The sequence below is a fragment of the Arabidopsis thaliana genome (genome assembly GCF_000001735.4).
Source record: "Arabidopsis thaliana chromosome 1 sequence".
In the NCBI taxonomy this organism is placed as follows: Eukaryota; Viridiplantae; Streptophyta; class Magnoliopsida; order Brassicales; family Brassicaceae; genus Arabidopsis; species Arabidopsis thaliana.
The window spans coordinates 4132659-4159199 of NC_003070.9; the positions used below are offsets into that span (position 1 = coordinate 4132659).

A 26541-nucleotide genomic window follows, 5' to 3' on the forward strand; every position below is an offset into this window, starting at 1 on the left:
TTTTAGTTTTAATCATTTACATTTATGAAATCTTTGAAAATTATATCTGGAGGTAATGGACTTAGATATTAAATTAAAATTAAGTCAGATTGCTCATAAATTATAATATATATAACAACACACAAACGAAGCCAAAATATAATTTTTATATAATAAAAAATAAACTTTTAACTCTTTCTTCTTCTTATTATTCGGAGGAATTGAGATCAAACTAGGAGCATAGCCACACAGGGACAATGTCTAAACTCACAAACCACACAAAACAAAATTACATGCAAGCCAATATATCACAGAAAGAATAAGAATTTCTAACTATTGCTTATTTTTTGTCCTGAAGTCTCTGAAGGAATAGGAATCAAGCTGGGATCATAGAAACAATGACTAAACTCACTAACATGAAAACCTAGTTGAATCTTTTTCCTTGCTTGGTCCTTCACAATATAAACGCAAGCCTTTCCATTTTCGTCACTGCAACACATGACGAGTCTCTTTTCGTAGATATCATTGATAAAGTAACTTGGCTTAGAGTCCTTATATATAGGTATTGAAACTGTCATGAACATCATCCACACCACAGCTTTTACACTCTCATTAATCTTGTTCTTTGTCACCCAAATCTCCATGTTATTTGTTCCTTTAAATTTATGTAATACCGAAAGTCGATCTCCCCTAAAAACTGAGAGGACTGGAATATCAGAAGAATCCTTCTTCCTTGGTAGAACGCAAAAGATTTTGAATATCTCTTTGGAAAAATCGAAACTTTGGATGAGATATTCATCAGTATCATAGCTATTAGTAGTCCAATACAAATTTCCATTCAAAGATACATTATTATTATCTAATGAATCTCCTCCTATGGAATTCTCTCCAAGGGAAACATCATCAATACATTTCCACGCATTACTTTCAAACTTGGTGATATAAAATCTTTTAATAAACTTAGAGGTGTTTCCATTAACACTTAGCCGACTATGACTATGCCCAAATATATGGTAACCTTTTCCGGGTCTACCACTATCATATCCTATGCCACCAAACCGGAAATGTTCTTCCCCCGATTTAATCAATCTAGTTTGTCTCAACGACGGGTTCCAAACAACAGCTTTATTGCTCCACCATGAGGCACAAAACAATAAGTCATTGCAAGGAAGAAAGTTTGTAGTCCTATGATCAATTACATAAGGAATATCTAAGGGCAATTCACGCAGCTCTATATTTGGATCATCGTTTAGACTGACATCAACCGAATAAACCTTGGAATTGGTCCATAAACGGAATTGAGGACGGACGAGAGCCAAGTGTTTCTTGATGAACGTCTTATCGTTGAGAAGTGTGTTCCATTCTTTGGAAACAGTTTTGAATCGGGAAAGAGATAGAGATGGAACACGATAGAGTATCTCTTCCATCAATTCCCACGGAAATTTCACACACGCCATTTTGGTCTTTTGATTTAACTAGCTAGCAACATAATACAATATATAATAAGAGGTGGGAAAACTAAAGTTACAAAAAAATGGAAAATATTATATACAATCTAAAAATATAATATGTATTTAAATCATAACTAATAAACTTGGATAAACTTCTCCAACATATGACATAGCATGTCTTATCTCTTTTATTATATGAGAACATCTTTAGTAATTAATTGTATTTAAATAAATTCAGAAAGAAATTTACTTTGATTTTCATATAGTCAGATTTCAATAACTTAATATATACTATATTATTAAGTAAGATTTAACATAATTTTAAACTATATTGTGATATTTTTTAGTTAACTACATGTCATATATTTTCACATAAATATAATATATGATTTCCAATAGATAAAGACTTATCCATCATACTTTGTCTTTTCCATATTATATCCATCATTATTCTTGTTCATGGTTTTCTCCACGTTATGTTTTTTTGTAGCATTTTCTGTGAACTTGAAATAAGTAAACAAATTTTGACAACGACTATTATTAAAGAAAAGGTGATAAAAATAATATATTTATGGTATACATAATTATTATTATTTTCATTCTAGAAAAATAGAAAAAGTTTAGTAACAACACTAAACAAGGAAGAACTTATTATGAGTTAGAAGAAAAGAAAGATATTGTGTAAAAATAATTAGATTTATTTCTTAAAAATGCTTAAGGTATTCCTTGTAGACAAACCATACACACATAAAACAAAGACGTCCTCTTTTGCTTTTAATGAGCATCTGATTTTTCGAACATCGACTTCTAGAACTGAAAATAGTGACTAACCCCGACTACTCTAAAAATTGAGCAGGCTCTTGGCAAAAGTTCAACTATACGACGTGCATTATCAATCAATAAAGCAAGCACTTATCCTCTTTTAAATTTTCTTTAGTAACTTTGTTATAAGTGGCTTCAATAATTCTTCTTTTGTCTCGTCAAAAAGGGCTGCTTTTCAATATTTTCCACAACATTTCTAAATATTTTGATTAGATCGTCGAACGGTGCTACTGGCTCACCATTGAACTGCCCAATAGAACATTTGAGAGAACAAATAATATTATATTCAAGAGATATGCTCTCAATCCTACATTATAATAATTGAGGAGGGACGAATAATCACTTCATCACAGAACTGAGTTCAATCTTCTCATTTACTATAGTTTGGTCTCTCTCAATGATTCTTCTCGTGTTTCATAATGTACTGCATGCGTTCCAATTCTATAACTAATTAGGGGAGGAAATTGTATTATAAACAAATATGGGGGTTCATTTTACAGAATAAATAATACGAGGGTGGCTTTGCAAAGACTGTGAAAAATGTTACTAACGAACAAGGACCTCTAATTATGATCCACATCCTCTTTTTCGATCATGCTATTTTGGTTACTAACGAACAAGGACCTTTAACTATGATCCAAACCTCGAAAATTTTCCACTTCCAAGCTACAATTATGCTAGTTTGGAACCAGATAATTTGTCTTCTTCACACTGACGCTGCAACTCCCTCTCACATCATCGGCTACAAATTCCTCACTTTAATTGTCGCTTAAATTGCATTTTGGTCTGAGAAAACGAAATATGTTCGTTTTAAGACATACCAAAAAAAAGTTTTGCACAAAAGAAAAAAAAAAGACATACCAAAAAACAAATTGTTGCATAAACAACTACAAAAACACATTAAAATTACAAATTAAGTAGTATATTTTTAAAAATATATATGAAAATATATAAAACATCTAATCTTTAGATTTAAAAAAAAAAAAAAAAAAGAATATATATGTACAACAATTCGACCATACCTAAGCGAAAACCTAATTGGTAGATTAGTCTTTGTGAAGTTCCAAGAGGTTTGATATAAATATATAATCTACGGTTGTAGTGTTTTGTCCAAAAGGCAAAAGTGTCCATAAAGCAAATGAAGAAGATAAAATAGAGACGTCGTTTCCATTTTTCAAACTACTTTGGTAAAGGGTTTGTTTGCAACTTGATGGATATTTTTCCGATTTGGCGTCCATAATTTTCAAAGAACAATGACGTAGTCATTTCATATTTGCCGTCTCCTCATAGCTTTTTACTAATTTTATAATATATATACTCAAACAGTAAACTTAATTTTATGTATTTTATTTTTGAACTAAAACCAAATATACATGATCAAACTTAATTTAAATCGTAAAAGAAAGCTCACTTTCAATATTTTGAGATGTAAGTATATAAAACTTACTATTTATAATCTGAAAACAGACCTTTTAAGTACTACTTATATTATATAAATAAACTGATTTCACAAAACTATTCGAATAATATTTTAGTTTACTTTTCAATTACTTTTATATTTTTGCTATAAAGAATATGTTATGGGACATAAAAATTAAAAATGTCTTATCTTTTCTCTTGATCTCTTCTATTAGGCATATATTACAAAAGAGAGATAACCGATGTGTCTATACATTAAAATGTTCATATATTAGCCCTTTCAGAAAGAAAAAAAAAATGTTCCCCCAGATCAAACAATAGTTAGCTAAATCATTGATTGGAAAGGTTTTTAAAAAAAAGAAGCTGTGCAAACTTTAGAAACAATTTTTGTTTTCTAAATTTGGGATATTACTCATAGTCTGGGATAAACAAATTGTTGAATATATTTTCTAATTTATAAATAAATATTATTCTTGGTAAGAAAATTAGATATTTGTGCATATATATGCAACGATATTAGTTTATATGATGTGAATACTGATAGGAATATTTTATGATGCCAATCTACATAAATATATTTATTCCTACACATATTATAACAGAAAAAGTTTCTTTTTTGGTATACCATGTTGAATAGTACACATGATCCTGGACACTGTTGGGTGATAGATACATTGGGCTGCACTTTAAAAGAAGTAACCAGTCTTCTTCAAAAACTAAAAAAGATACATATAAAGGAAAGTTAATTACAATGAATCATTAAAGCTTAATTAATGTTAATTCAATCATTTTTCATTAAAAATTGTGGAAGCACATCCACTTGATCAAATGATTTAAAGCTCTATATCATGTTTTTTTTGTAACAAATCCCATAAAATGTAATTGCAAAATTTTATCTGAATATCTTCAAATTTGATAATCAGTTTTAGTTCAAATTCTGGTAGATCAGTGATAGATTCTAATTTTTTTATGTAACTACAAGTTTTATAGTCACTTTTAGAGTGATACAAAATTCATTAAGTTCTTTATATTCTCTGATAAAAACAACTAAACATGACTCTCAAGCCTGAAGGTATGCTACCTACTTAATTGAGTTTAATATTCCTACGAGATTACGGAAGAATTGTCCACACTGAAGTGACACGTCATCGTTAGAGTTACCTTTTTCCTCGTATATAATATACACATCGTTATAATCGAAACACACCATCACCTCAATTCTCTCTTCGTTAACATTACAAATTTACAATCTCTTCATCTTTCTTCATTAGATCACAAAACTTCACTATAACCTAACATGGCAACGAGTCATCCTGATCCAACCACCTCTCGCCACGTGGCAGTAATCGGAGCCGGAGCCGCTGGACTCGTAGCTGCTCGTGAGCTACGTCGTGAAGGCCACTCAGTAGTCGTCTTAGAGCGCGGGAGCCAAATCGGAGGCGTGTGGGCTTACACCTCTCAAGTCGAACCAGACCCGCTTAGCCTCGACCCGACCCGACCCGTCGTCCACTCAAGCCTCTACAGATCCCTACGTACCAACATCCCTCGAGAATGCATGGGCTTCACCGACTTCCCTTTTGCGACCCGACCACACGACGGGTCAAGGGATCCGAGAAGACATCCGGCTCATACTGAGGTTCTTGCTTACCTGCGAGACTTTGCTAAAGAATTCGATATCGAGGAAATGGTTAGGTTCGAGACGGAGGTTGTTAAGGCGGAGCAGGTGGCGGCAGAGGGGGAGGAGAGAGGGAAGTGGAGGGTTGAATCGAGAAGCTCCGATGGTGTTGTCGACGAGATATACGACGCCGTTGTGGTTTGTAACGGACACTATACCGAGCCTCGTCATGCTCTTATCACTGGTAATAAGCAAAACCTTACTTGTGTCTTGAGTTTGTGTATTTTATATGTTCAATTAAAAAGAATTTTGTCGTAATATGATAGGTTTAAAAAAATTTCACATAAAGAAAATTAGTTTAAAATAGTAAGAATTCAATTAAAAACAGAGTTTTCTTGAGGGATGGATTATTCGTCAAACAATATCAATATTTAGGTTTTCATTTGGGAATAATATTTTTTTTTTTTTCAGGCATAGATTCATGGCCAGGCAAGCAGATTCACAGCCACAATTACCGTGTTCCTGACCAATTCAAAGATCAGGTACTTGCAGAAGAATCCCATCACTAGAGTGAATCTTGTACGTGATCTCATATATATCCACGTTTCTCTTCACTTTTAACTCTTGGATCGTTTCCTTTTTGTTGTGTAATTTGTAGGTGGTGATAGTGATCGGAAGCTCTGCGAGTGGAGTTGATATATGCAGAGATATAGCGCAGGTCGCGAAAGAAGTCCACGTATCATCTAGATCAACTTCACCGGATACTTACGAGAAGCTTACCGGTTACGAGAATCTATGGCTTCACTCAACGGTACACTAACTAACCGGCCAATGAATGATGTTGGTTGTTTGATAATTCAGTTACTCCATCTATAAGACGGTTGAATGATATAATATAGGTTACAACGTTCATTGTAGATTCAAATTGCCCGCGAAGACGGTTCGGTGGTTTTCGAGAATGGAAAGACAATTTACGCGGATACCATCATGCATTGTACCGGGTAAGATACATATCGGCTCAAATCTCTAAAAGAGATTAAACATCAGAACACAGAACATAGGAAATTTGAAAACGTTTTCACTGACTTGTTTTTATCTTGTTAATATCTTCATCAGGTACAAGTATTACTTCCCGTTTCTTGACACGAAAGGTGAGGTGACTGTTGACGATAATCGTGTTGGACCGTTGTATAAGCATGTTTTTCCTCCAGCTCTTGCCCCCAGCCTTTCGTTCATCGGCTTACCATGGCAGGTTAATAATCTTTATAATGTTTATGATCTGGCTTCTGTGAATACATTTGCTGCTTTTATTGCATATGATCTCATTGTTTGGTTGAGGTGCACACAAAAAAAAAAAAAAAAAAAAAGATCTCATTGGTTTAACTTGGTTTCTTAGATCACTCCCTTTCCGATGTTTGAGCTTCAAAGCAAGTGGGTCGCAGCGGTCTTGTCCGGCCGAGTATCTCTCCCATCGCAAGACGAGATGATGGAAGACACTAAGGCATTCTACGATAAGCTAGAAGCCTCGGGAATTCCCAAAAGATATACACATTTGATGCCAGATGACTCTCAGGTACACATATTTCGTAGCACAACATTACATTACAAAACATGTTATCATAAAAAAAAAAAAAGGTTGAGACTAAACAAATTTTTGGTTGAATTGTTGTTGCAGTTTGAATACGACAATTGGCTTGCGGATCAATGTGAATATCCCCGGATAGAGAAATGGAGAGAACAAATGTTTTACATCGGTTTCAAGAGAATATATGCACAATCCTCTACATATAGAGATAATTGGGACGATGATCATCTCATCGTAGAAGCATACGATGATTTCGTCAAATTCATGTCAAGTTATCAAGAACTTTTGCCGATGCTCAAAACCTAATGATAATTGACGTGGGAGTTTTGTTATGCGAAAATGATGGTTGGGTATATATATATATATATATATATGTTATGTAATTGTAAGTGTGTCTTGTGGTTGCTGTGTTTCAGAATGTGAAAAAGTAGAGTTATAGTCTTAAAAGGAATGTATAACAATAATGTTTGGAATGATTTTATAAAGGTATGTAAATAATGCGATGAGACTTTCATTAGCGAAAAAAGCAAATTTCCCATTTGCATGATTGTGCACTCATCATCCATGACGTCAGTGTGCACTTGTAACTTTCTGAAGACGACTTGACTTGTTTGCTGTGTTACACGGACCCACTAAATCTATTTTTTTTCTTTCTTTTCACAGAATATATATTATTATTATTATCAATTCCATTTCTAAAAGAAAATATTCCATTAAACATTAGTAGTAACAACATTGCTTAATATGACACGGATACAAAAACAGAGCATGAAAACAGGGCAAAATAAACAGATCTTTCTTTGTTGTCACTTGTTTTGACGAGAACAGAGCAAATGCATACATAGGAACACAAAGTTAAGATTTCTCATTAAAGAGATTCATTCATGAGGAGACTGGATTCTGGAGCGTGGTCATTCTCTTAGACAAGTAATCATCTTTTTACAATTCTATAGGATTGGGTTTGTTGTTTTGAGGTTGCAAAGATGGTTGTTTGTGTTTGTGTTTATGTTTCAGTTGGTCTAGCGTTTGGTTCGCTAGTGTTGAGTTACATACTATGATCAATTCCAATGTGCACACCACTTGTTTGATGAATTGTCTCTACGAATAAAAGTGCTATATCTATATTTCTCGTAGAAAAAATGGAAATGTTGCTTGTGAGTTTACTAACTGCCGTATCTGATTGCAATTCTATGACGATTAATTTCATTTATGGTTGTTCTCTATTTTAGGATTAGTCAATACAATGACATCTTAGAATTGCATAAAAGTCTGCGTCTTTACACTACACATTGACAAGTCCTAGATAATTTTTTACTATGCATACAGTGCCATATACTTTCCCATTCGGAAGGTAAAAGATCTTATCAGTTCCAAAGTATTATCTGTGAATATTTCTCTCGCTCTCCTTATTTTGAGATATGGGCGGTTGTGTCTCGGTCTCGTTGTCATGTGATCGAGAAGTGAATCAGTTTTCACAGTGGTTATGTGTCAGTGGGAGTTATATCCAAAACCTATCTGAGAATCTGGCTTCCCTGCAGAAAGCCATGGGAGTGCTCAACGCTAAGCGAGATGACGTGCAAGGAAGGATAAATAGAGAAGAGTTTACTGGGCATCGTAGAAGGCTTGCTCAAGTTCAGGTATGGCTTACACGTATCCAAACCATCGAAAACCAATTCAATGATTTGCTTAGCACTTGTAACGCTGAGATACAAAGGTTGTGTCTCTGTGGATTTTGCTCTAAAAATGTGAAAATGAGCTATCTTTATGGGAAAAGGGTTATTGTCTTATTGAGGGAGGTTGAGGGTCTTAGTTCTCAAGGAGTATTTGATATAGTGACTGAGGCAGCTCCTATAGCTGAGGTTGAAGAGTTGCCTATTCAATCCACAATTGTTGGTCAGGATTCGATGCTCGACAAGGTATGGAACTGTCTAATGGAAGATAAAGTTTGGATTGTGGGTCTGTATGGTATGGGTGGAGTAGGCAAAACCACCCTTCTCACGCAGATCAACAATAAGTTTTCTAAACTAGGTGGTGGATTTGATGTCGTGATATGGGTCGTGGTGTCTAAAAACGCAACAGTACATAAGATTCAAAAAAGCATCGGGGAAAAACTAGGCCTTGTTGGGAAGAATTGGGACGAGAAAAACAAAAACCAGAGAGCCCTTGACATCCACAACGTTCTTAGGAGGAAGAAATTTGTGTTGTTGTTGGATGATATATGGGAGAAAGTGGAGTTAAAGGTGATTGGAGTCCCGTATCCGAGTGGAGAAAACGGATGCAAAGTAGCATTCACCACTCATTCTAAGGAAGTTTGTGGACGCATGGGGGTAGATAACCCGATGGAAATCAGTTGTCTGGACACTGGAAACGCTTGGGATTTGTTGAAAAAGAAAGTGGGGGAAAACACATTAGGAAGCCACCCAGACATTCCCCAGCTAGCACGCAAAGTTTCGGAAAAATGTTGTGGTCTACCACTAGCACTGAATGTCATTGGTGAGACCATGTCATTCAAGAGGACAATACAAGAATGGCGTCATGCAACTGAGGTTTTGACTTCTGCTACAGATTTTTCTGGCATGGAAGATGAAATTCTTCCAATTTTAAAATATAGCTATGATAGCTTGAATGGGGAGGATGCGAAGTCGTGTTTCCTATATTGCTCTCTATTTCCTGAAGATTTTGAAATCAGAAAAGAGATGCTTATTGAATACTGGATTTGTGAGGGATTCATAAAAGAAAAGCAAGGTAGAGAAAAAGCATTCAACCAAGGTTATGATATACTCGGTACTCTTGTCCGTTCATCTTTATTGTTGGAGGGAGCAAAGGATAAAGATGTCGTGAGTATGCATGATATGGTTCGTGAGATGGCTCTGTGGATATTTTCTGATCTTGGAAAGCATAAAGAGAGATGTATTGTGCAAGCCGGCATTGGATTAGATGAACTACCTGAAGTCGAGAACTGGAGAGCTGTGAAAAGGATGTCGCTAATGAATAACAATTTTGAAAAGATACTTGGCAGTCCCGAATGCGTTGAACTTATAACTCTGTTCCTTCAGAATAACTACAAGTTGGTAGACATCTCAATGGAATTCTTTCGGTGTATGCCTAGTCTAGCTGTTTTGGATCTATCAGAAAATCACAGTCTTAGTGAACTGCCAGAAGAAATATCAGAGTTGGTGTCCTTGCAGTATCTTGATTTGTCCGGGACATATATAGAGCGACTACCTCATGGTTTACACGAGTTGAGAAAGCTAGTACATTTGAAACTGGAAAGGACGAGGAGACTTGAGAGCATTTCAGGGATATCATATTTGTCAAGTTTGAGAACATTGAGACTAAGAGATTCAAAAACGACACTAGATACGGGGCTTATGAAAGAACTACAGCTCTTAGAACATTTAGAACTCATAACCACAGATATCTCGTCAGGTTTGGTTGGGGAATTGTTCTGTTATCCCAGAGTTGGGAGATGTATTCAACACATTTATATTAGGGACCATTGGGAGCGTCCGGAGGAATCCGTAGGAGTATTAGTTTTGCCAGCTATACATAATCTGTGTTACATCTCCATATGGAACTGTTGGATGTGGGAGATAATGATAGAGAAGACACCATGGAAAAAAAATCTAACAAATCCCAACTTCTCAAACCTCTCTAATGTGCGAATAGAAGGGTGTGATGGTTTAAAGGATTTGACGTGGCTGCTGTTTGCTCCAAACCTGATCAATCTTCGCGTTTGGGGGTGTAAGCATCTGGAGGATATAATAAGCAAAGAGAAAGCTGCAAGTGTTTTAGAAAAGGAGATTCTTCCTTTCCAGAAACTAGAATGCCTGAACTTGTATCAGTTGTCTGAGCTGAAGAGCATCTACTGGAATGCTCTGCCTTTTCAGCGTTTGAGATGTCTTGACATACTAAACAATTGTCCGAAGCTGAGAAAGCTTCCGCTGGATTCTAAAAGTGTTGTCAAAGTTGAAGAATTTGTCATAAAATACAAGGAGAAAAAATGGATAGAAAGAGTTGAATGGGAGGACGAAGCGACACAATACCGTTTCTTACCTACTTGTAGGCTGCGTTGAGGAGCCCCATGACCCAAAAAATGGGAAAATGGTTCTTGTGATGTGAAGGAATATTATGAGTCTCAGTTCTCTTAAGTAGAGTTTGATGTGGTGGTTGAGACAGCTCCGTCTACTGAGGTAGATGACATCTTGAGGTGGATTATCATCAAGAGTTTCTTCTTCTTTACGCTTAGGGCTCGTAGCGGAGGAATCGAATCCTTAGCTAATCTCCGACAACTTTTCCTGTAATATATAATAACACAAGTTGTAATTAAGAATAATCAAATCAATGAATTCAATAAATAAAAGCCTAGATGACAGAAATATTTCTCAATTGCAAAGATTAAGTGAATAACCTGAATATGAAATTGATCAGAGTGATCCGATCCCTTCAAATTATAAAGTCTCGCACACGTACTGAATTTTCTTCCAGCGTAAACATTACGTTTCGATGTTGTCATAGGCCCGAAACACCCGCCCCACCCGCCCCACCCGCCCCTCCGGCCCAAGGGATGATGATTCTTCCCCATGATTCTTTTGTCCTTTGCCTCCTAAACCCTAGCTATATATATATATTTATATATGTCATTTGGGCCTAACTTTTTTTCTATTATTCCACGGCCCAACTTCGGTTTGGTTTGTCAATTAATCTTTTAGCCGTACGGAATCGAAATCTTGACCCCTTAAACCTCAAAAAAGTGTCGTTGGTTTTGTTCTGTTACTCTGCTTTTTGCTTCATCTGTCAACATGACTTGCACATCAAACTTCTAACAACAACTCCAGTTTAGTTGTATGTTTGGATTGTGAGTGTTCATTGTAATGTAGCTAGGATTGTATTTTAAGTGGGAAGAATGTGAAAATATGTTCCTTAATAGTGTTCTCTCTCTGTTTCCTCAAGTATAAGATAGAAGAAGACAAGTATGCTAGTATGATGAGTTGATTTTGATTTCTCAATTTGGTTCGTCAGCCTATTTTTTATTACCCTATGTGATCAATTCCAGTGTGCACACCACTTGTTTGATGAATTGTCTCTGTGGAGATTTTTTTTTGTAAGTGTTCCTTTCTCAAGTGAAAAACTATTTCTCTATGGAAAATTTAAATGTTATTTTTGTGAGTTTAGTAAGTTCCTTCGTTGATCTGAGTTCAAGATGATTGCAATTCTACAGAACCATAAACCCTTAAATGTTCTTTGAGATGATTCTTAGCTTTTTTGTTTGTCTATTAGAGATTAGTCAACGTAGTGATGACATACTGACATCTTTGGATTGTTTCAAAGTTTACGTTTTTACTATACATTGACTAGTCTTAGAGATTTTATATTATGCATATAGTGACATAGACTTTTCCTTTCTTATCTATTCCTCTTCTCTACCTAATCTGTGAATCTCTCTCTCTCACTCTCTCTCTTTTCCTTGATTGTGCAGAGATGGGAGGTTGTTTCTCTGTTTCATTGCCATGTGATCAAGTAGTGAGTCAGTTCTCTCAGTTGTTATGTGTCAGGGGAAGTTATATTCACAATCTCTCCAAGAATCTGGCTTCTCTGCAGAAGGCCATGCGAATGCTCAAGGCTCGGCAATATGATGTGATAAGAAGGTTGGAAACAGAAGAGTTTACAGGGCGTCAACAAAGGCTTTCCCAAGTTCAGGTATGGCTTACTAGTGTCCTAATCATTCAAAACCAGTTTAATGATCTGCTTCGTAGTAATGAAGTTGAGCTTCAAAGGTTGTGTCTTTGTGGTTTCTGCTCCAAAGATTTGAAATTGAGCTATCGTTATGGGAAAAGAGTTATCATGATGTTGAAGGAAGTTGAGAGTCTCAGTTCTCAAGGATTCTTTGATGTGGTTTCTGAGGCAACTCCGTTTGCTGATGTGGATGAGATCCCTTTTCAACCCACAATTGTTGGTCAGGAGATAATGCTTGAAAAGGCATGGAACCGTCTCATGGAAGATGGATCCGGGATTTTGGGTCTGTACGGTATGGGGGGAGTAGGCAAAACGACACTACTCACGAAGATCAACAATAAGTTTTCTAAAATAGATGACAGATTTGATGTTGTGATATGGGTTGTTGTGTCTAGAAGTTCAACAGTCCGTAAGATACAAAGAGACATAGCAGAAAAGGTAGGCCTTGGGGGAATGGAGTGGAGCGAGAAAAACGATAACCAGATAGCCGTTGACATCCACAATGTCCTTAGGAGACGAAAGTTTGTTTTATTGTTGGATGACATATGGGAGAAAGTGAATTTAAAAGCGGTTGGAGTCCCGTATCCAAGCAAAGATAACGGATGCAAGGTAGCATTCACTACTCGTTCTCGAGATGTGTGTGGGCGCATGGGGGTTGATGATCCGATGGAAGTTAGCTGTCTACAACCCGAAGAATCTTGGGATTTGTTTCAAATGAAGGTTGGGAAAAATACACTGGGAAGTCACCCAGACATTCCCGGACTTGCTAGAAAAGTCGCTAGGAAATGTCGTGGCCTACCATTAGCACTCAATGTTATCGGTGAAGCTATGGCATGCAAAAGAACAGTACATGAATGGTGTCATGCCATTGACGTTTTAACATCATCTGCCATAGATTTTTCAGGTATGGAAGATGAAATTCTCCATGTTTTGAAGTATAGCTATGATAATTTAAATGGGGAGCTGATGAAATCCTGCTTCCTCTATTGCTCTCTGTTTCCTGAAGACTATCTTATTGATAAAGAGGGGTTGGTAGACTACTGGATAAGTGAGGGATTCATAAATGAAAAAGAAGGCAGAGAGAGGAATATTAACCAAGGTTATGAGATAATTGGTACCCTTGTCCGTGCATGTTTGTTGTTGGAGGAAGAAAGGAACAAATCAAACGTGAAAATGCATGATGTGGTTCGTGAGATGGCTCTATGGATATCATCCGATCTTGGGAAGCAAAAGGAGAAATGTATTGTGCGAGCTGGTGTTGGGTTACGTGAAGTACCAAAAGTCAAGGATTGGAACACTGTGAGAAAGATTTCTTTGATGAATAATGAGATTGAAGAGATATTTGACAGTCACGAGTGTGCTGCACTTACAACTCTATTTCTCCAAAAGAACGACGTGGTAAAGATCTCGGCTGAATTCTTTCGATGTATGCCTCATCTGGTGGTTTTAGATCTATCAGAGAATCAGAGTCTTAATGAATTACCAGAAGAAATATCAGAGCTGGCCTCTTTGAGATATTTCAACTTGTCATATACATGTATACATCAACTACCCGTTGGTTTATGGACATTGAAAAAGCTAATACATCTGAATCTCGAACACATGAGCAGTCTTGGGAGTATATTAGGGATATCAAATTTGTGGAATTTGAGGACATTGGGACTACGAGATTCCAGACTGTTGCTAGATATGAGTTTAGTGAAGGAGCTGCAGCTCTTAGAACATCTAGAAGTTATAACCCTAGATATATCATCAAGTTTGGTTGCAGAGCCATTGTTATGCTCTCAAAGGTTGGTGGAATGTATAAAAGAGGTAGATTTTAAGTACCTTAAGGAAGAATCAGTGAGAGTATTGACTTTGCCAACCATGGGTAATCTCCGCAAGCTCGGGATAAAAAGATGTGGAATGAGGGAGATAAAGATAGAGAGGACAACTTCATCATCGTCTCGGAACAAAAGTCCCACAACTCCATGCTTCTCAAACCTCTCCAGAGTCTTTATAGCTAAATGCCATGGTCTTAAGGATTTGACGTGGCTTTTGTTTGCTCCTAATCTTACTTTTCTTGAAGTTGGGTTCTCAAAGGAAGTAGAGGATATAATTAGTGAAGAGAAAGCTGAGGAGCATTCAGCTACGATTGTTCCTTTTAGGAAATTGGAGACACTACACCTGTTTGAATTACGCGGGCTCAAGAGAATCTATGCAAAGGCTCTGCATTTTCCGTGTCTGAAAGTTATCCACGTAGAAAAATGTGAAAAGCTGAGAAAGCTTCCATTGGATTCTAAAAGTGGGATCGCGGGTGAAGAACTTGTCATATATTATGGAGAGAGAGAATGGATAGAAAGGGTTGAATGGGAGGACCAAGCAACTCAACTCCGTTTCTTACCTTCATCCAGGTGGCGGTGGAGAGAAACATAATGAACTTCACTTTCTTCTACAAACTTTTGTTGTCATGGTCTAAAGACATTTGCCGGTGTGTAAATCTCTTCCTTGTCTCTTCTTGTTTGCATAACCGTTCTCATCGTTCTTTTGGTTAGTGATCATTGGATTTGTACTTATCTCTTTCTCTAAACGATGAGTGTTTGTTTCGGCTTCATAGAAACATTACACAGAGACTCATGAGAAAATGAATAAAAACTTGCAAGTTCCTAACCATTGTAATAAAATAATAATTAACTGTCTTATCTCGTTGACAGTTTTCGGATAAATTAGAAAAGGCGGGACCCACGTTAATTGGAAGATATCAACGGCTGGATCTGCTTACTCAGATCAACTTCAGCGAAAAAAATGCCACTCTCGTTGCAATCTCCGCCTTGTGCAACTCTCTCTGCTTCAATCCGAGTACTCTCCTCTTCGCTTACTTCTTTCAATCGCATGTATTTGTGCATTGTTTGTTTTTTATCTAATGGATGCGAGCTTTGAACTTCGCAGAAGGGACGATGGAAGACGCTCGCCGCCGGATTCTCCGTTACTCCTCTTCCCGCCGTTAACTTCAGTCTTCGGCGATCGATTCCTCGGATTCTTGCTTCCGCTAGTTCCTCCTCCTCTCCTGCGTCTTCGTCTCTCGAAGCTGGTATTTGTTTATATCTTTGATGATCGTGTTTCTCATTAATTAATAAATACGATTTCTGGAAAGACAAAACAAAAGTATGGGTTTTTGAAAGATTGACTACGATTCAAGCTTTCTTTTTATGTGGGTTTGTTTTTATACTGTCTTGAGTCACTTGTTAGGAAACTATGCTTGACAAAGTTGCTATTTTTGGTTTACCTTTCTTAGTTCAGGACCTTCTGGTTGCTTTAGTTCTTAGCTGAACAGTGTTGATTTATGGTTGAATTTGAAGAAACAAATTGTGTATTTGGTGTTTAACATTGTTCTTGGATGATATCGGTTTTCCTAAAGTTCTCAACTTTATTTCTTCTGGAATGCTTTTAGATGATCATTGAGTTGTTTGATGAAATTGTGTTTTTTTTTTCAGGTGAGAACAATGAGCTAAATGCTGTTTCAGCTTTTAGTGAGATTGTTCCTGATACTGTCGTTTTCGATGACTTTGAGAGGTATGATATATATCTCTACTTCATGAGACTTTAGTTACACTGGTATATCATAAAAATGGAGTCAGACATTCTTAACTTGAGATTGTACTGAGTTTTTCTCTGGATCGAGGATACAAGAAAGAAATTAGCTTAAGATGTAAAAACTCACTCCCTCACAAGTATAACTTCTAACCTTTAGTTATTGTGAAAACCAGATAGTATAACCTTTTGGTTTTCTAATTGTGCTGGATTGATACCTTTGTTGTATTTTACTGATCTGCAGGTTTCCGCCGACTGCAGCTACTGTTAGCTCTGCTCTTCTTCTGGGTATCTGTGGTCTACCTGATACCATTTTCCGCGTAAGCATTTCAAGAGTTTTGATTCTTAGATGATAGTATATGACATCTCTTGTTTTGGGCTCATTTAATTTTGACATTTTTACATCATGATTAGAATGCTGTGGACATGGCTTTGGCGGATTCTTCTTGTGCAGGGCTTGAAACCACAGAATCTCGACTCTCTTGCTTTTTCAATAAGGTTGATCTTCTTATCCCTTATCTGTTTTTCCACTTCCAGATCTTTGCTGCTTAAAAGCTTTTTTTGCCCTTATTACTGATGAGAAAAGTGCAGGCTATTGTCAACGTAGGTGGCGATCTTGTCAAACTCGTTCCAGGTCGAGTTTCTACTGAAGTGGATGCACGTCTTGCTTATGACACAAATGGCATTATCCGCAAGGTAGTTACTACACCATATATATAAGATAATTTGATTATATGTCTCCTGTATCTTCAAATCACTAACTTGTGATGTGATGATGTGTGTAGGTTCATGATCTGCTGAGACTATACAATGAAATCGATGTACCACACGACCGGCTCCTATTCAAAATCCCTGCAACTTGGCAAGTAAGATTATTTTCAGCAAATACCAAAGCTTTACCTTTTACTGGTCTCTTAGTATTGTGCTTATCCCTCTCATAGGGTATTGAAGCTGCAAGATTGTTGGAATCAGAGGGAATCCAAACGCATATGACCTTTGTTTACAGGTACCATAAAACATACCTTTTGACTCTTTTATTTTAGAATTGTCTATCCATCTGATTTGTTTACTTTATAATTTCGTTTTGCATTCATCAACAGCTTTGCACAAGCTGCAGCAGCTTCTCAAGCCGGTGCTTCTGTCATTCAGATTTTCGTCGGTCGCCTCAGGGTAACCATTTTTTAAACAGATGCTGCTAAGTGATTTCAGTGATATGCCAAAGTTAATATCTTAAAATCATTAGGATTGGGCGCGTAATCATTCGGGAGATACCGAGATTGAATCTGCTATTAAATCGGGAGAAGATCCTGGTTTGGCCTTGGTCAAAAGATCATATAACTACATTCACAAGTATGGTTACAAGTCCAAGCTGATGGCTGCTGCTGTCCGGAACAAACAAGACTTGTTCAGTCTTCTCGGGTAAACTCAAACTTCCAAATCATAGCTTCGACCATCAATGGATTCTGATCACATTCTAACTTTCAATGTTCTCTTCAATCTCAGGGTCGATTATGTCATTGCACCATTAAAGGTACTGCAATCTCTTAAAGATTCACCCGCCATTCCCGATGATGAAAAATACTCATTTGTTCGGAAACTTACTCCTGAAACTGCAACACATTACCACTTCACCAACAAAGAGGTTAGTTCTGAAGCTAACCAACACTCATTTGCTTCTGGTTTCACTAAACCAGTGTCTCACCCTGTTTGTTTGATTCTGGTTTAGCTGGTCAAATGGGACCAGCTAAGCTTGGCTTCATCTATGGGTCCTGCATCAGTGGAGCTTTTATCAGCCGGTGTTGAAGGTTATGCGAACCAAGCGAAACGTGTTGAAGAGCTTTTCGGGAAGATTTGGCCACCTCCTAATGTCTAAATACACAGCTTTTCTCTTCATCAATAAGGATCTGTATCAATAAGAGAACTAAGTGTCCATGTTACTTGAACACTACCCTGTTTATCTTCCTGCCCTCTTTATCTTTTTCGTGGCTTGTTGTTCATCATGTCTGAGACTTGGGCTACAAGATAAGAGACTTTAGTTTTAAGACTAAAAGTCTAAAACCAAATCCTTTTCATGTTGTTTCGTCTGAACTTCGGTCTTTTTTTCTCTGTAATTGACTTAGTCGGTTCTCAGATCTCTGAGTCATGATTGTACCGATAAACCAAAATTGAACCGATTGTTTTTGTAAAACCAATCGGGTTCTATTAAAGTTCAAACTAAACTAAAAATTTAACTATGGACTGAAAATAAATAAAAAAATTCTTAGACAAAAAAAAGTTGGACATAGGCCAAACACTGTTTGTTTGACAAATTCTAAGATAAATGATAAAAAGATGAGTTTTTTTAGGGCGAGAAAGACGGTTTAAATCCAAAAAAAAAATTGGGAATTTATGTGTACCAAATGATAAATATCATGAAGACAATGAAGAGGATCAACATAAACTTATCAATCTCAGTCAGATGCATTATCTGATGTCTAGTCACTTCTCTATCCACCTTCTTTAATGTCATTTAGTAATTTTCACACAAGCAGAAACGTACCATGTTATAAATCTTATCTTCTAATGTTTACAAATTCGTACGTCTTACATTTAGTTGTTGACAAAAAAAAAAGATAATTGAAATTTAGTTCAATCATTTTTTTCCTGTGTGATTGCGTTTTTCCTTTGACGACATGTTGTTTGTGATTAATTATTGTGGGTTCATACCAATAATTATGAAATACCTAGATTATTTTTTAAAATATAGCTCGATTTAAATGTAGTGTCATTACAATTCGACTTATTTGAGTGAAAAGAGTGACTGACTGATTGCTTATCCTTTTTAATTATTGAAGGAGATAATTATTATTACTTTTTTGACGAAAATTATAAGGTTCTCAAATTTTCTCGGGCTATTTTTTTCGTAATTTTCTTTTCTATGATTATTATTGTTTAGCAACATATAGTAGATTCTATTTCAAGAGGGAGACAGAGCACGTGGTGTCCGCCAGAAACCTATCGATCATGTACATGTGGATCTAGTTTTCCCACATCCTCCAATTATACAAGATCTTGTCTTTTCCAATTTGTTGATCTAACGTATATGACTGTAAATTCCATTAGACAACCTTAAAGAGATTAGTTAGTAAAGAAAGATGGTTTCATATGGCTTTTGGATTGTGTTTGCGTTTGTTATCGTCGTTTCTAAACCGTGTTTAGGTACTTAGCGAGATAGATGTAAAAAAATATAACAAACTGCATAGAATATAATCGTATCGATCGTTTTCTTCTTGTTCCTTATCGATTGAATATTCGTTACGTTCAATATTTTCATGAGAACAAATATATGATCTTAAGTAGAGTTAAGAAAGAAAATAATTAATTCAGATTTTACTAGTTGGTAGTTACCATCCAATGCTTCAATTCCCACATGCAACTGATATGTGGCTACAAGAGGTTTCACGTGTTAAAATAATTGTTTATTTTTGTTCAAATTGGCGTTTGTTCATTTCTTTTCACCATTATTGGACACCGATTCCTGTGACACGATTGTGATTGAGACAATGTTTTATATTTAAACATTTTTTTCATGTGCTTGACCAAACTAACAAGTGGTTAAATGTATATTCAATTGCAAAACTAGTTTTCCTAATGAACCTAGAATTATTGTTTATTACATTCTTAGCCCAAATGAATCACTTATTTGCTAGCTTAATTAGGCCAAAACAGAAGAGATTTGTAGTTCATTACTAAAGTTTAAACTAAGTTCGGTCATGTTTTTTGGAGTCTTTCTAAACAAATTATATTAATTCAATGTTATTAAATCAGTTTAAATTAAGTTGGTCAGATGACATACTAATATCACTATTACACGGAAGTCAAAATGTTAGAAAACTAAATATGAATTAGTTTCGTGTAAAAACAGGATTAGTTTCGTATTAGAGTCACTAATCTTTTCATCTTCAATTCTAATCAGTTAAAATGGTCATAAAAATGGCCACAGTACAATTCACACATGTTCAGTCTATCGTTTGGGATTGCTGATTGATTTCTTTCACTCTCAGATTTTTAAACTATTCTCCAAATCTTGAAGTGAAAAAAGTAGTACAGAAATCAATCAGCATAATCATAGGATTGTGTTCAATGACCTGGTTTCACAGATGAACCATTAACCATATAAATTTATTTATTAAATTTTATTACATATTTGTATTCAATGCACAAAATGAGAAATCATATTAGGAACTACATCTACCATGCCAATAAGGAAATCCACCAAGTCAATTTTCTAAAATTTCTGATGACTGTATATATCTATCTACGGATATGTATAAAACTACGTGGACAATTCAATGTAAAATTCATATCATTGTCATACCCATTCAAACAAACGAAAGACTAATTAACCGATAAGAACAATATAATTGTATTCCTTACTAAATTCTTTTACTATATTTTCCAATTTTTGAGAAATTTGTTACCCTTCGTTTCATGCATAATCCCATTGTACAGTATAATGGTAAGAAAAAAAAAGTAGAAATATAAGAAAACCTTTTTTCTTTCTTTTGAAAAACTTAAATGATTTTTCTAATAACACCGCACAAATACAAATAGAAAATTACAGATCTAATTTGTACACCAAAACTCTTTTTTACTTTGGAAAAAAAAAAACTTTTTTACTTTTGACATTTATACCCAATTTTCTCTCTTCCAGCGAAGCAGGAGACAGTAAAAGGAATAATAAATCCAACAATTTCTCTGAGATTCAACTTTAAGAAAAAAAACAATAATCGATATTACAAATATATATATAAAGACATTTGCTCTTTCTCGTGTCATCAAATCTCAAAAAGAAAAAAAAAGAGAAACTCGAAAACGAGAAAAATGGCGAGCTCCGATGCTCTCTTGCCAATCTCCGCCAGAGAAGAAGAACCATTATGTCCTTACACGAGATTACCAATGGCCGACCCGAATCAAGAAACCCATGGCCCCCGGAGAAGAAGACCCTTTAAAGGTCTCCTCGCCGTCTCATTTGGTCTCTTGTTCATCGCCTTTTACGTCGCTCTCATCGCCACACACGACGGATCTAGATCCAACGACGAAGGGATCGATGAAACAGAGACGATAACGTCACGTGCACGTCTTGCTGGTGTGTCGGAGAAACGTAACGATGGGTTATGGAAACTTTCCGGTGATCGGAACACGCCGGCGTTTGAATGGAACAATAGTATGTTGTCGTGGCAACGAACGGCGTTTCATTTTCAGCCTGAGCAAAATTGGATGAACGGTACGCAATCATTAAAAATAATAATATATTATTGATTTTGTTATTTGTTATTTTGCAAAAGTAGTTATTCTTTTTGTTATAAATTCAAAGAATATTCATTATTCCTTTTCACATATATTTGTTTTTCCATAATCTGGGAGAAAATGTTGAAATCATATTCAAAATTTCCAAATTAACTAACAGTGATTGATTTGATTCATTCAAATCCAGAGAATTTTATCATATGATCTTGTGATGATTTTAATTCCAGATTAATTACTAATTAGTTCGTTTGTTTTGTTTCCATATGGTGTTGCTCAATGGTAAATTTGGGATTTTCTATCATCAGATCCTAACGGTAAGTTTTACTTTCCTTTCTTTTCTGAATTTTTCTCTTAGATCCTGTGAATTTTTGATATATAGCATTTTTTTAGAATTTGAAAAAATAATAACAAATAACTGGAGCGACAATAAGTAGTAGATCACAGAACAACACAACACACAATCCACGTTGTATCCAATGTTTACAACTAAAAAGTAAAAAGGTAAAAAGTTCACCGACAAAATCAGAACAGAGTTACCTCACAACCAATTGCAAAATTACTTAGTTGTACCTTTTTGGGGAAATATACTATTTATTTACAGCTGAAAAGGTAAAAAGTTCAGAGACAAAATCAGAACAGAGTTACCTCACAACCAATTGCAAAATTTGGATTATTTAGAAATTTTTATTTTGCCAGTTTGTATTCCACGTGAGATTTTCCACATGCTAAAAAGTTTGTATAAATCATTGGTTGCCATAGAAAAGTAATCTTGATTGTATAAAATCCTTTTATGAATGCAAAGTTTGGATCTTGTCTCAAATTGGATAAAGCCAGTGGGGTATACGAACTAAGCTATATTTCTCTTTGGTACCTAAAACTTTCTTATGTATAAATAGAATCCAATTATTTCTGAGTTATTCTCATTTTGACCCCAATAAACTAAAGTTTTTTGCATTTCTGTACAGGTCCATTGTTCTACAAGGGATGGTACCATTTCTTCTACCAATATAACCCAAACGCAGCCGTATGGGGTGACATTGTTTGGGGTCACGCCGTGTCTAGGGACCTAATCCATTGGGTCCATTTGCCCATAGCCATGGTCGCTGATCAATGGTACGACTCCAACGGTGTGTGGACCGGCTCAGCCACATTTCTCCCTGATGGCTCTATAGTCATGCTCTATACCGGTTCCACCGACAAAGCGGTGCAGGTATGTACCCCGAAATTATTCCTACTTGCACTCAATTTTAAATTGTTGGAACAAGATAATAAAATTGTAGAAACAGTATTCATAAGAAAGAATTAACTTAGAAAAATAAAACACACAATAATTTCAAATCTAATTTTAGTTTTTGTAATTTACAACCAAATTACTCTTTTCTAAATATAAAAGCTAATAAAACTCTACTAAAAATGATTGAATCCAATAAATTGTCAAATCTAACAAGTATTTTTGTTAAAGATATATTACCAAACTAGTACGTTTAACTTTTAACTATAAAAACTAATTCGATGATTAGTAGGTCGATCCAATGATATATATTTATGTGTGAAAATGTTTTCTTAGAACAAGAAACGAGATATTAAGACTTTTTCTTTGGTTTGAAACTTTAGGCGTAGTAGAGTTAATATAGCCAGATTTTTGGTATGTTAGATACTGAACATGTAAATTAGGTTTAATAATTGTATCAATGATTGTAATTTAATGTTTTTAGGTCCAAAACCTTGCCTACCCTGAAGACCCCAACGACCCACTTCTGTTGAAATGGGTCAAGTTCCCGGGGAACCCGGTTCTAGTACCTCCGCCCGGTATCCTCCCTAAGGACTTCCGTGACCCAACGACTGCATGGAAGACATCAGAAGGAAAATGGCGGATCACGATTGGTTCCAAGCTCAACAAAACTGGAATCTCACTCGTGTACGACACAATCGACTTTAAAACATACGAGAAACTTGACACATTGTTGCACCGAGTTCCCAACACTGGAATGTGGGAGTGTGTTGACTTTTACCCGGTGTCTAAGACTGCGGGCAATGGGCTTGACACATCGGTCAATGGACCGGATGTGAAGCATATCGTGAAGGCTAGCATGGACGACACGAGGTTCGATCATTATGCTGTAGGCACGTATTTCGATTCAAACGGAACATGGATCCCCGATGATCCTACTATCGATGTTGGGATGACTGCCAGTTTAAGATATGATTACGGAAAGTTCTATGCTTCAAAGTCGTTTTACGACCAGAACAAGGGTCGAAGAGTCTTGTGGAGTTGGATTGGTGAGTCTGATAGTGAGGCTTCTGATGTACAAAAGGGTTGGTCTTCTCTCCAGGTATGTGTTGTTTCCTTGACGTAACGTGTTGTCAAAGTTAGTTTTTTTGTGTGTGATAGTTGCTTGTAATCCAAGTTTCTAAGATTTGTGTGTATACGGTTATCAGGGTATCCCAAGAACCGTTGTCCTCGACACAAAGACAGGAAAGAACTTGGTTCAATGGCCAGTAGAAGAAATCAAATCTCTTAGACTAAGCAGCAAGCAATTTGATCTCGAGGTCGGTCCCGGGTCAGTGGTACCGGTCGATGTAGGTTCCGCAGCTCAGCTAGACATCGAAGCAGAATTCGAGATTAACAAAGAATCTCTAGACAAAATCATCGGAAACGCTTCGGTAGTGGCTGAAGCCGAGGAATTTAGCTGCGAAAAAAGCGGAGGCTCCACCGTCCGTGGTGCTTTAGGGCCATTCGGATTCTCGGTACTTGCCACAGAGAGCTTGTCTGAGCAAACACCGGTTTACTTCTATGTAGCTAAGGGAAAAGATTCAGAGCTCAAAACTTTCTTCTGCACAGACACCTCAAGGTATCAATGTCTTAAAATCACTACACATTACAATCTATGCCATAATACATTCGGTTATGTAACACACAACACTTTCCTATGACAGGTCATCTGTTGCAAACGATGTCGTTAAACCGATATACGGTAGCGTCGTACCGGTTCTAAAAGGGGAGAAACTGACCATGAGAATTTTGGTAAATAACTGAATCATATATTAACCTTATATACTTTGATGTACTAATTCCATTAACTCATTACATTATGTTTTTGTTATTTTCAATAGGTGGATCATTCGATAGTAGAAGCATTCGGACAAGGTGGAAGAACATGTATAACATCAAGAGTCTATCCAACAACTGCAATCTATGGAGCAGCCAAGCTCTTCTTGTTCAATAATGCTCTTGATGCGACGGTTACGGCGTCGTTTACAGTTTGGCAAATGAACAGTGCTTTTATTCATCCTTACTCTGACGAAGCTGTCCGTGCTCTCTCCCGTACCTGATTATTTTTACTTCCTTCTCATTTTTTATACATAGATTTATCTGTAATAATTAATGGTTTTTTCCGATTTTATTTGATATTTGATTTAGAAAAAAAAGGCACTGAAACATCATTATCACAATTTACAATTTTGGAGAAATAAATTTGTTTAATAGTTTTTTTCATGTAATATATTAAAAGTCAGAACCTTCGGATTAGCGCAGAGGGTTTGAGAAACAGAGCTTCTTTTTTTTGGCTCATCGTCAAAACAAAAGTGTTGGCGATGGAACGAACTACTGTAATACTGTTCGTCTTCTTCTTGCTCTCTGTAGCAATGTGTTCTCTTCACTCTTTTTCTTCCGTAGCAATTTCATTCAGAACTCAAAAGTACGTAAATACCTCTCTCGTTCATCGCTTATCTCCTATAGGATATCGTAATTATCCTCTACCGTGGGCAGTGACGTCAATTGACGAAATCCCTCCTAATGCTGTTCGCCGGAAAATAGACCGGAATTGGAGAGGTGGGTTCAGTCTCGGCGTAGATTTAGGTTTATCTCGAACCGGAATCGCTATTAGTAAAGGCTACACCGTTAAACCTCTCACGGTAACTTTCGAAATTTCTCGACCTCGTTGCGTTTTCAAATTCAGTAATGAAGTTGATATGAATTGGGTATTACTATTAGGTTTTGAAATCGAGAGGGCAAAAACTCGAGACCAGGCTTTTAGAAATTGCTGAAGAAGAAGAGGCTGATGAATTTATAATTGGGTTGCCGAGATCTTCTGATGGGAAAGAGACGATTCAATCGAACAAAATTCGTTCTGTTGCTGGACGGCTCGCTATTCAAGCCGCCGAGAGGTGAAGCACACTCACACTCACACATTTATATATCGATGAAGTGTGATGAAATTGGTAAAGTTCTGTGCTTTGCAGGGGTTGGAGAGTTTATGTATTTGATGAACATGGAACAACGTCAGAAGCTTCAGATAGAATGATTGTAATGTTAGTTTCGTTTCTGAATCTCTCTCTGTTCTTAGTTTAGCAATTCTGGTTTTGATGTCTATAAAGTTTTTTTTTTTATGTACATTGGTATCTATCTATCAACAACCTTAAATCACTGAACTTTCATGAAAATTTCGATTACGGTGTGTCTGAATTAATGTTTGAGCATTATGGTATTTCAGGGGACTTAGCAAGAGTGAAAGACAGAACAGATCAGATGCATATGCTGCTGTGGTAAGGCGAACAGTAAACAATCTCGAGTTCGTGAAATGTAACTGCTATCTTTCTTATTGAATCTTATGTTACAGATATTGTTGGAGAGGTATTTCTCTACACAAGGTTTAGGAATTGAGATTATACTTCCCAAGAGTTTAGAGCTTCAAGCAAAGATCAAGAACGGTGCACCTGTAGACCCCGACTTCAATCCGGAAAACCTCGAAGAGTATTACACATTCTAAAGTAGTTTGCGTTGTGAAATTCTTGTGATTTTTTTTAGTTGGATTCATTTCACGCAGACATCGGTATATAAGCAAAGCAATAAGTTTCTGTTCATGACCTTGTTACTGAATTTTGTTGAAAGCCAAACTAAAGATCTGATTTGTTTTGTTTCTACTGCTTCTGTGTTCTTTGTCACAAGGAAGAACAAAGTCAAAGTAAATTGTGAAAGACTTGGAATTGGAAGAGAATAGAAAACCAAGAACAAAACAGGTGAACATAAGTGACATACGTGTGCACACCTTGCCCAAGCAAAGTGGATAAAGTTC

At 36.2% G+C, this 26541-nt stretch overlaps 8 protein-coding genes and 1 non-coding gene across 15 annotated transcripts; 6 read left to right on the forward strand and 3 right to left on the reverse strand.

The window, feature by feature from the left end:
• Positions 1–308: 308 nt before the first annotated feature.
• AT1G12190 (F-box and associated interaction domains-containing protein) lies at positions 309–1436 on the reverse strand (the record flags this gene model as incomplete). Its single annotated transcript, NM_101091.1, has 1 exon — positions 309–1436. One exon carries the CDS (start codon positions 1434–1436, stop codon positions 309–311), a length of 1128 nt encoding a protein of 375 aa, NP_172683.1.
• Positions 1437–2775: 1339 nt separating this feature from the next.
• Positions 2776–3330, reverse strand: AT1G08885. Its single transcript, NR_143433.1, has 2 exons — positions 3275–3330; positions 2776–3038 (listed from the first exon to the last, which is right to left on the reverse strand). It is a non-coding gene; the product is annotated as an uncharacterized misc_RNA (transcript).
• Positions 3331–4852: 1522 nt separating this feature from the next.
• FMO (Flavin-binding monooxygenase family protein) lies at positions 4853–7500 on the forward strand. 2 transcript variants are annotated; one of them, NM_101092.4, is made up of 7 exons: positions 4853–5530; positions 5758–5828; positions 5945–6097; positions 6205–6287; positions 6403–6538; positions 6683–6859; positions 6962–7500. In NM_101092.4, the coding sequence occupies exons 1-7, from the start codon at positions 4969–4971 to the stop codon at positions 7175–7177; spliced, it is 1398 nt and encodes a 465-aa protein (NP_172684.1). In that variant the 5' UTR covers positions 4853–4968; the 3' UTR covers positions 7178–7500. The 2 variants fall into 2 exon arrangements, with proteins under 2 accessions (NP_172684.1, NP_001323033.1); NM_001332020.1 differs by having other exon boundaries at positions 4857–5530; positions 6403–6859.
• Positions 7501–7557: 57 nt separating this feature from the next.
• On the forward strand, positions 7558–11258 carry RFL1 (RPS5-like 1; the record flags this gene model as incomplete). 3 transcript variants are annotated; one of them, NM_001332021.1, is made up of 2 exons in its annotated part: positions 7558–7798; positions 8410–11252. In NM_001332021.1, the coding sequence occupies exon 2, from the start codon at positions 8416–8418 to the stop codon at positions 10945–10947; it is 2532 nt and encodes an 843-aa protein (NP_001321385.1). In that variant the 5' UTR covers positions 7558–7798; positions 8410–8415. The 3 variants fall into 3 exon arrangements, with proteins under 3 accessions (NP_001321385.1, NP_001321386.1, NP_172685.1); NM_001332022.1 differs by having other exon boundaries at positions 7592–7798; positions 8414–10947; NM_101093.2 differs by lacking the exon at positions 7558–7798 and having other exon boundaries at positions 8266–11258.
• AT1G12211 (uncharacterized protein) lies at positions 8217–11456 on the reverse strand (the record flags this gene model as incomplete). The annotated part of the gene is made up of 2 exons (NM_001332023.1): positions 8217–10822; positions 10928–11456. The coding sequence occupies one exon, from the start codon at positions 11454–11456 to the stop codon at positions 11208–11210; it is 249 nt and encodes an 82-aa protein (NP_001318985.1). The 3' UTR covers positions 8217–10822; positions 10928–11207.
• A 142-nt stretch (positions 11457–11598) lies between these two features.
• On the forward strand, positions 11599–15281 carry RPS5 (Disease resistance protein (CC-NBS-LRR class) family). Of its 3 annotated transcripts, none has more exons than NM_001198041.2 (2): positions 11599–11975; positions 12351–15256. In NM_001198041.2, the coding sequence occupies exon 2, from the start codon at positions 12353–12355 to the stop codon at positions 15020–15022; it is 2670 nt and encodes an 889-aa protein (NP_001184970.1). In that variant the 5' UTR covers positions 11599–11975; positions 12351–12352; the 3' UTR covers positions 15023–15256. The 3 variants fall into 3 exon arrangements, with proteins under 3 accessions (NP_001184970.1, NP_172686.1, NP_001323155.1); NM_001332024.1 differs by lacking the exon at positions 11599–11975 and having other exon boundaries at positions 12297–12571; positions 12678–15253; NM_101094.3 differs by lacking the exon at positions 11599–11975 and having other exon boundaries at positions 12130–15281.
• A 22-nt stretch (positions 15282–15303) lies between these two features.
• Positions 15304–18398, forward strand: AT1G12230 (Aldolase superfamily protein). Of its 2 annotated transcripts, NM_001198042.1 has the most exons (13): positions 15304–15445; positions 15536–15677; positions 16081–16159; positions 16252–16317; positions 16422–16497; positions 16592–16675; positions 16769–16873; positions 16963–17043; positions 17119–17183; positions 17278–17347; positions 17421–17596; positions 17681–17819; positions 17904–18398. In NM_001198042.1, the coding sequence occupies exons 1-13, from the start codon at positions 15392–15394 to the stop codon at positions 18048–18050; spliced, it is 1284 nt and encodes a 427-aa protein (NP_001184971.1). In that variant the 5' UTR covers positions 15304–15391; the 3' UTR covers positions 18051–18398. The 2 variants fall into 2 exon arrangements, with proteins under 2 accessions (NP_001184971.1, NP_563900.1); NM_101095.4 differs by lacking the exon at positions 16252–16317 and having other exon boundaries at positions 15333–15445; positions 17904–18367.
• A 2584-nt stretch (positions 18399–20982) lies between these two features.
• Positions 20983–24995, forward strand: ATBETAFRUCT4 (Glycosyl hydrolases family 32 protein). The gene is made up of 7 exons (NM_101096.3): positions 20983–21443; positions 21772–21780; positions 22432–22676; positions 23182–23799; positions 23906–24318; positions 24404–24491; positions 24581–24995. Exons 1-7 carry the CDS (start codon positions 21041–21043, stop codon positions 24797–24799), a joined length of 1995 nt encoding a protein of 664 aa, NP_563901.1. The 5' UTR covers positions 20983–21040; the 3' UTR covers positions 24800–24995.
• AT1G12244 (Polynucleotidyl transferase, ribonuclease H-like superfamily protein) lies at positions 24996–26388 on the forward strand. Its single transcript, NM_001035951.3, has 5 exons — positions 24996–25381; positions 25461–25633; positions 25709–25777; positions 25960–26011; positions 26086–26388. Exons 1-5 carry the CDS (start codon positions 25061–25063, stop codon positions 26233–26235), a joined length of 765 nt encoding a protein of 254 aa, NP_001031028.1. The 5' UTR covers positions 24996–25060; the 3' UTR covers positions 26236–26388.
• Positions 26389–26541: the final 153 nt, after the last annotated feature.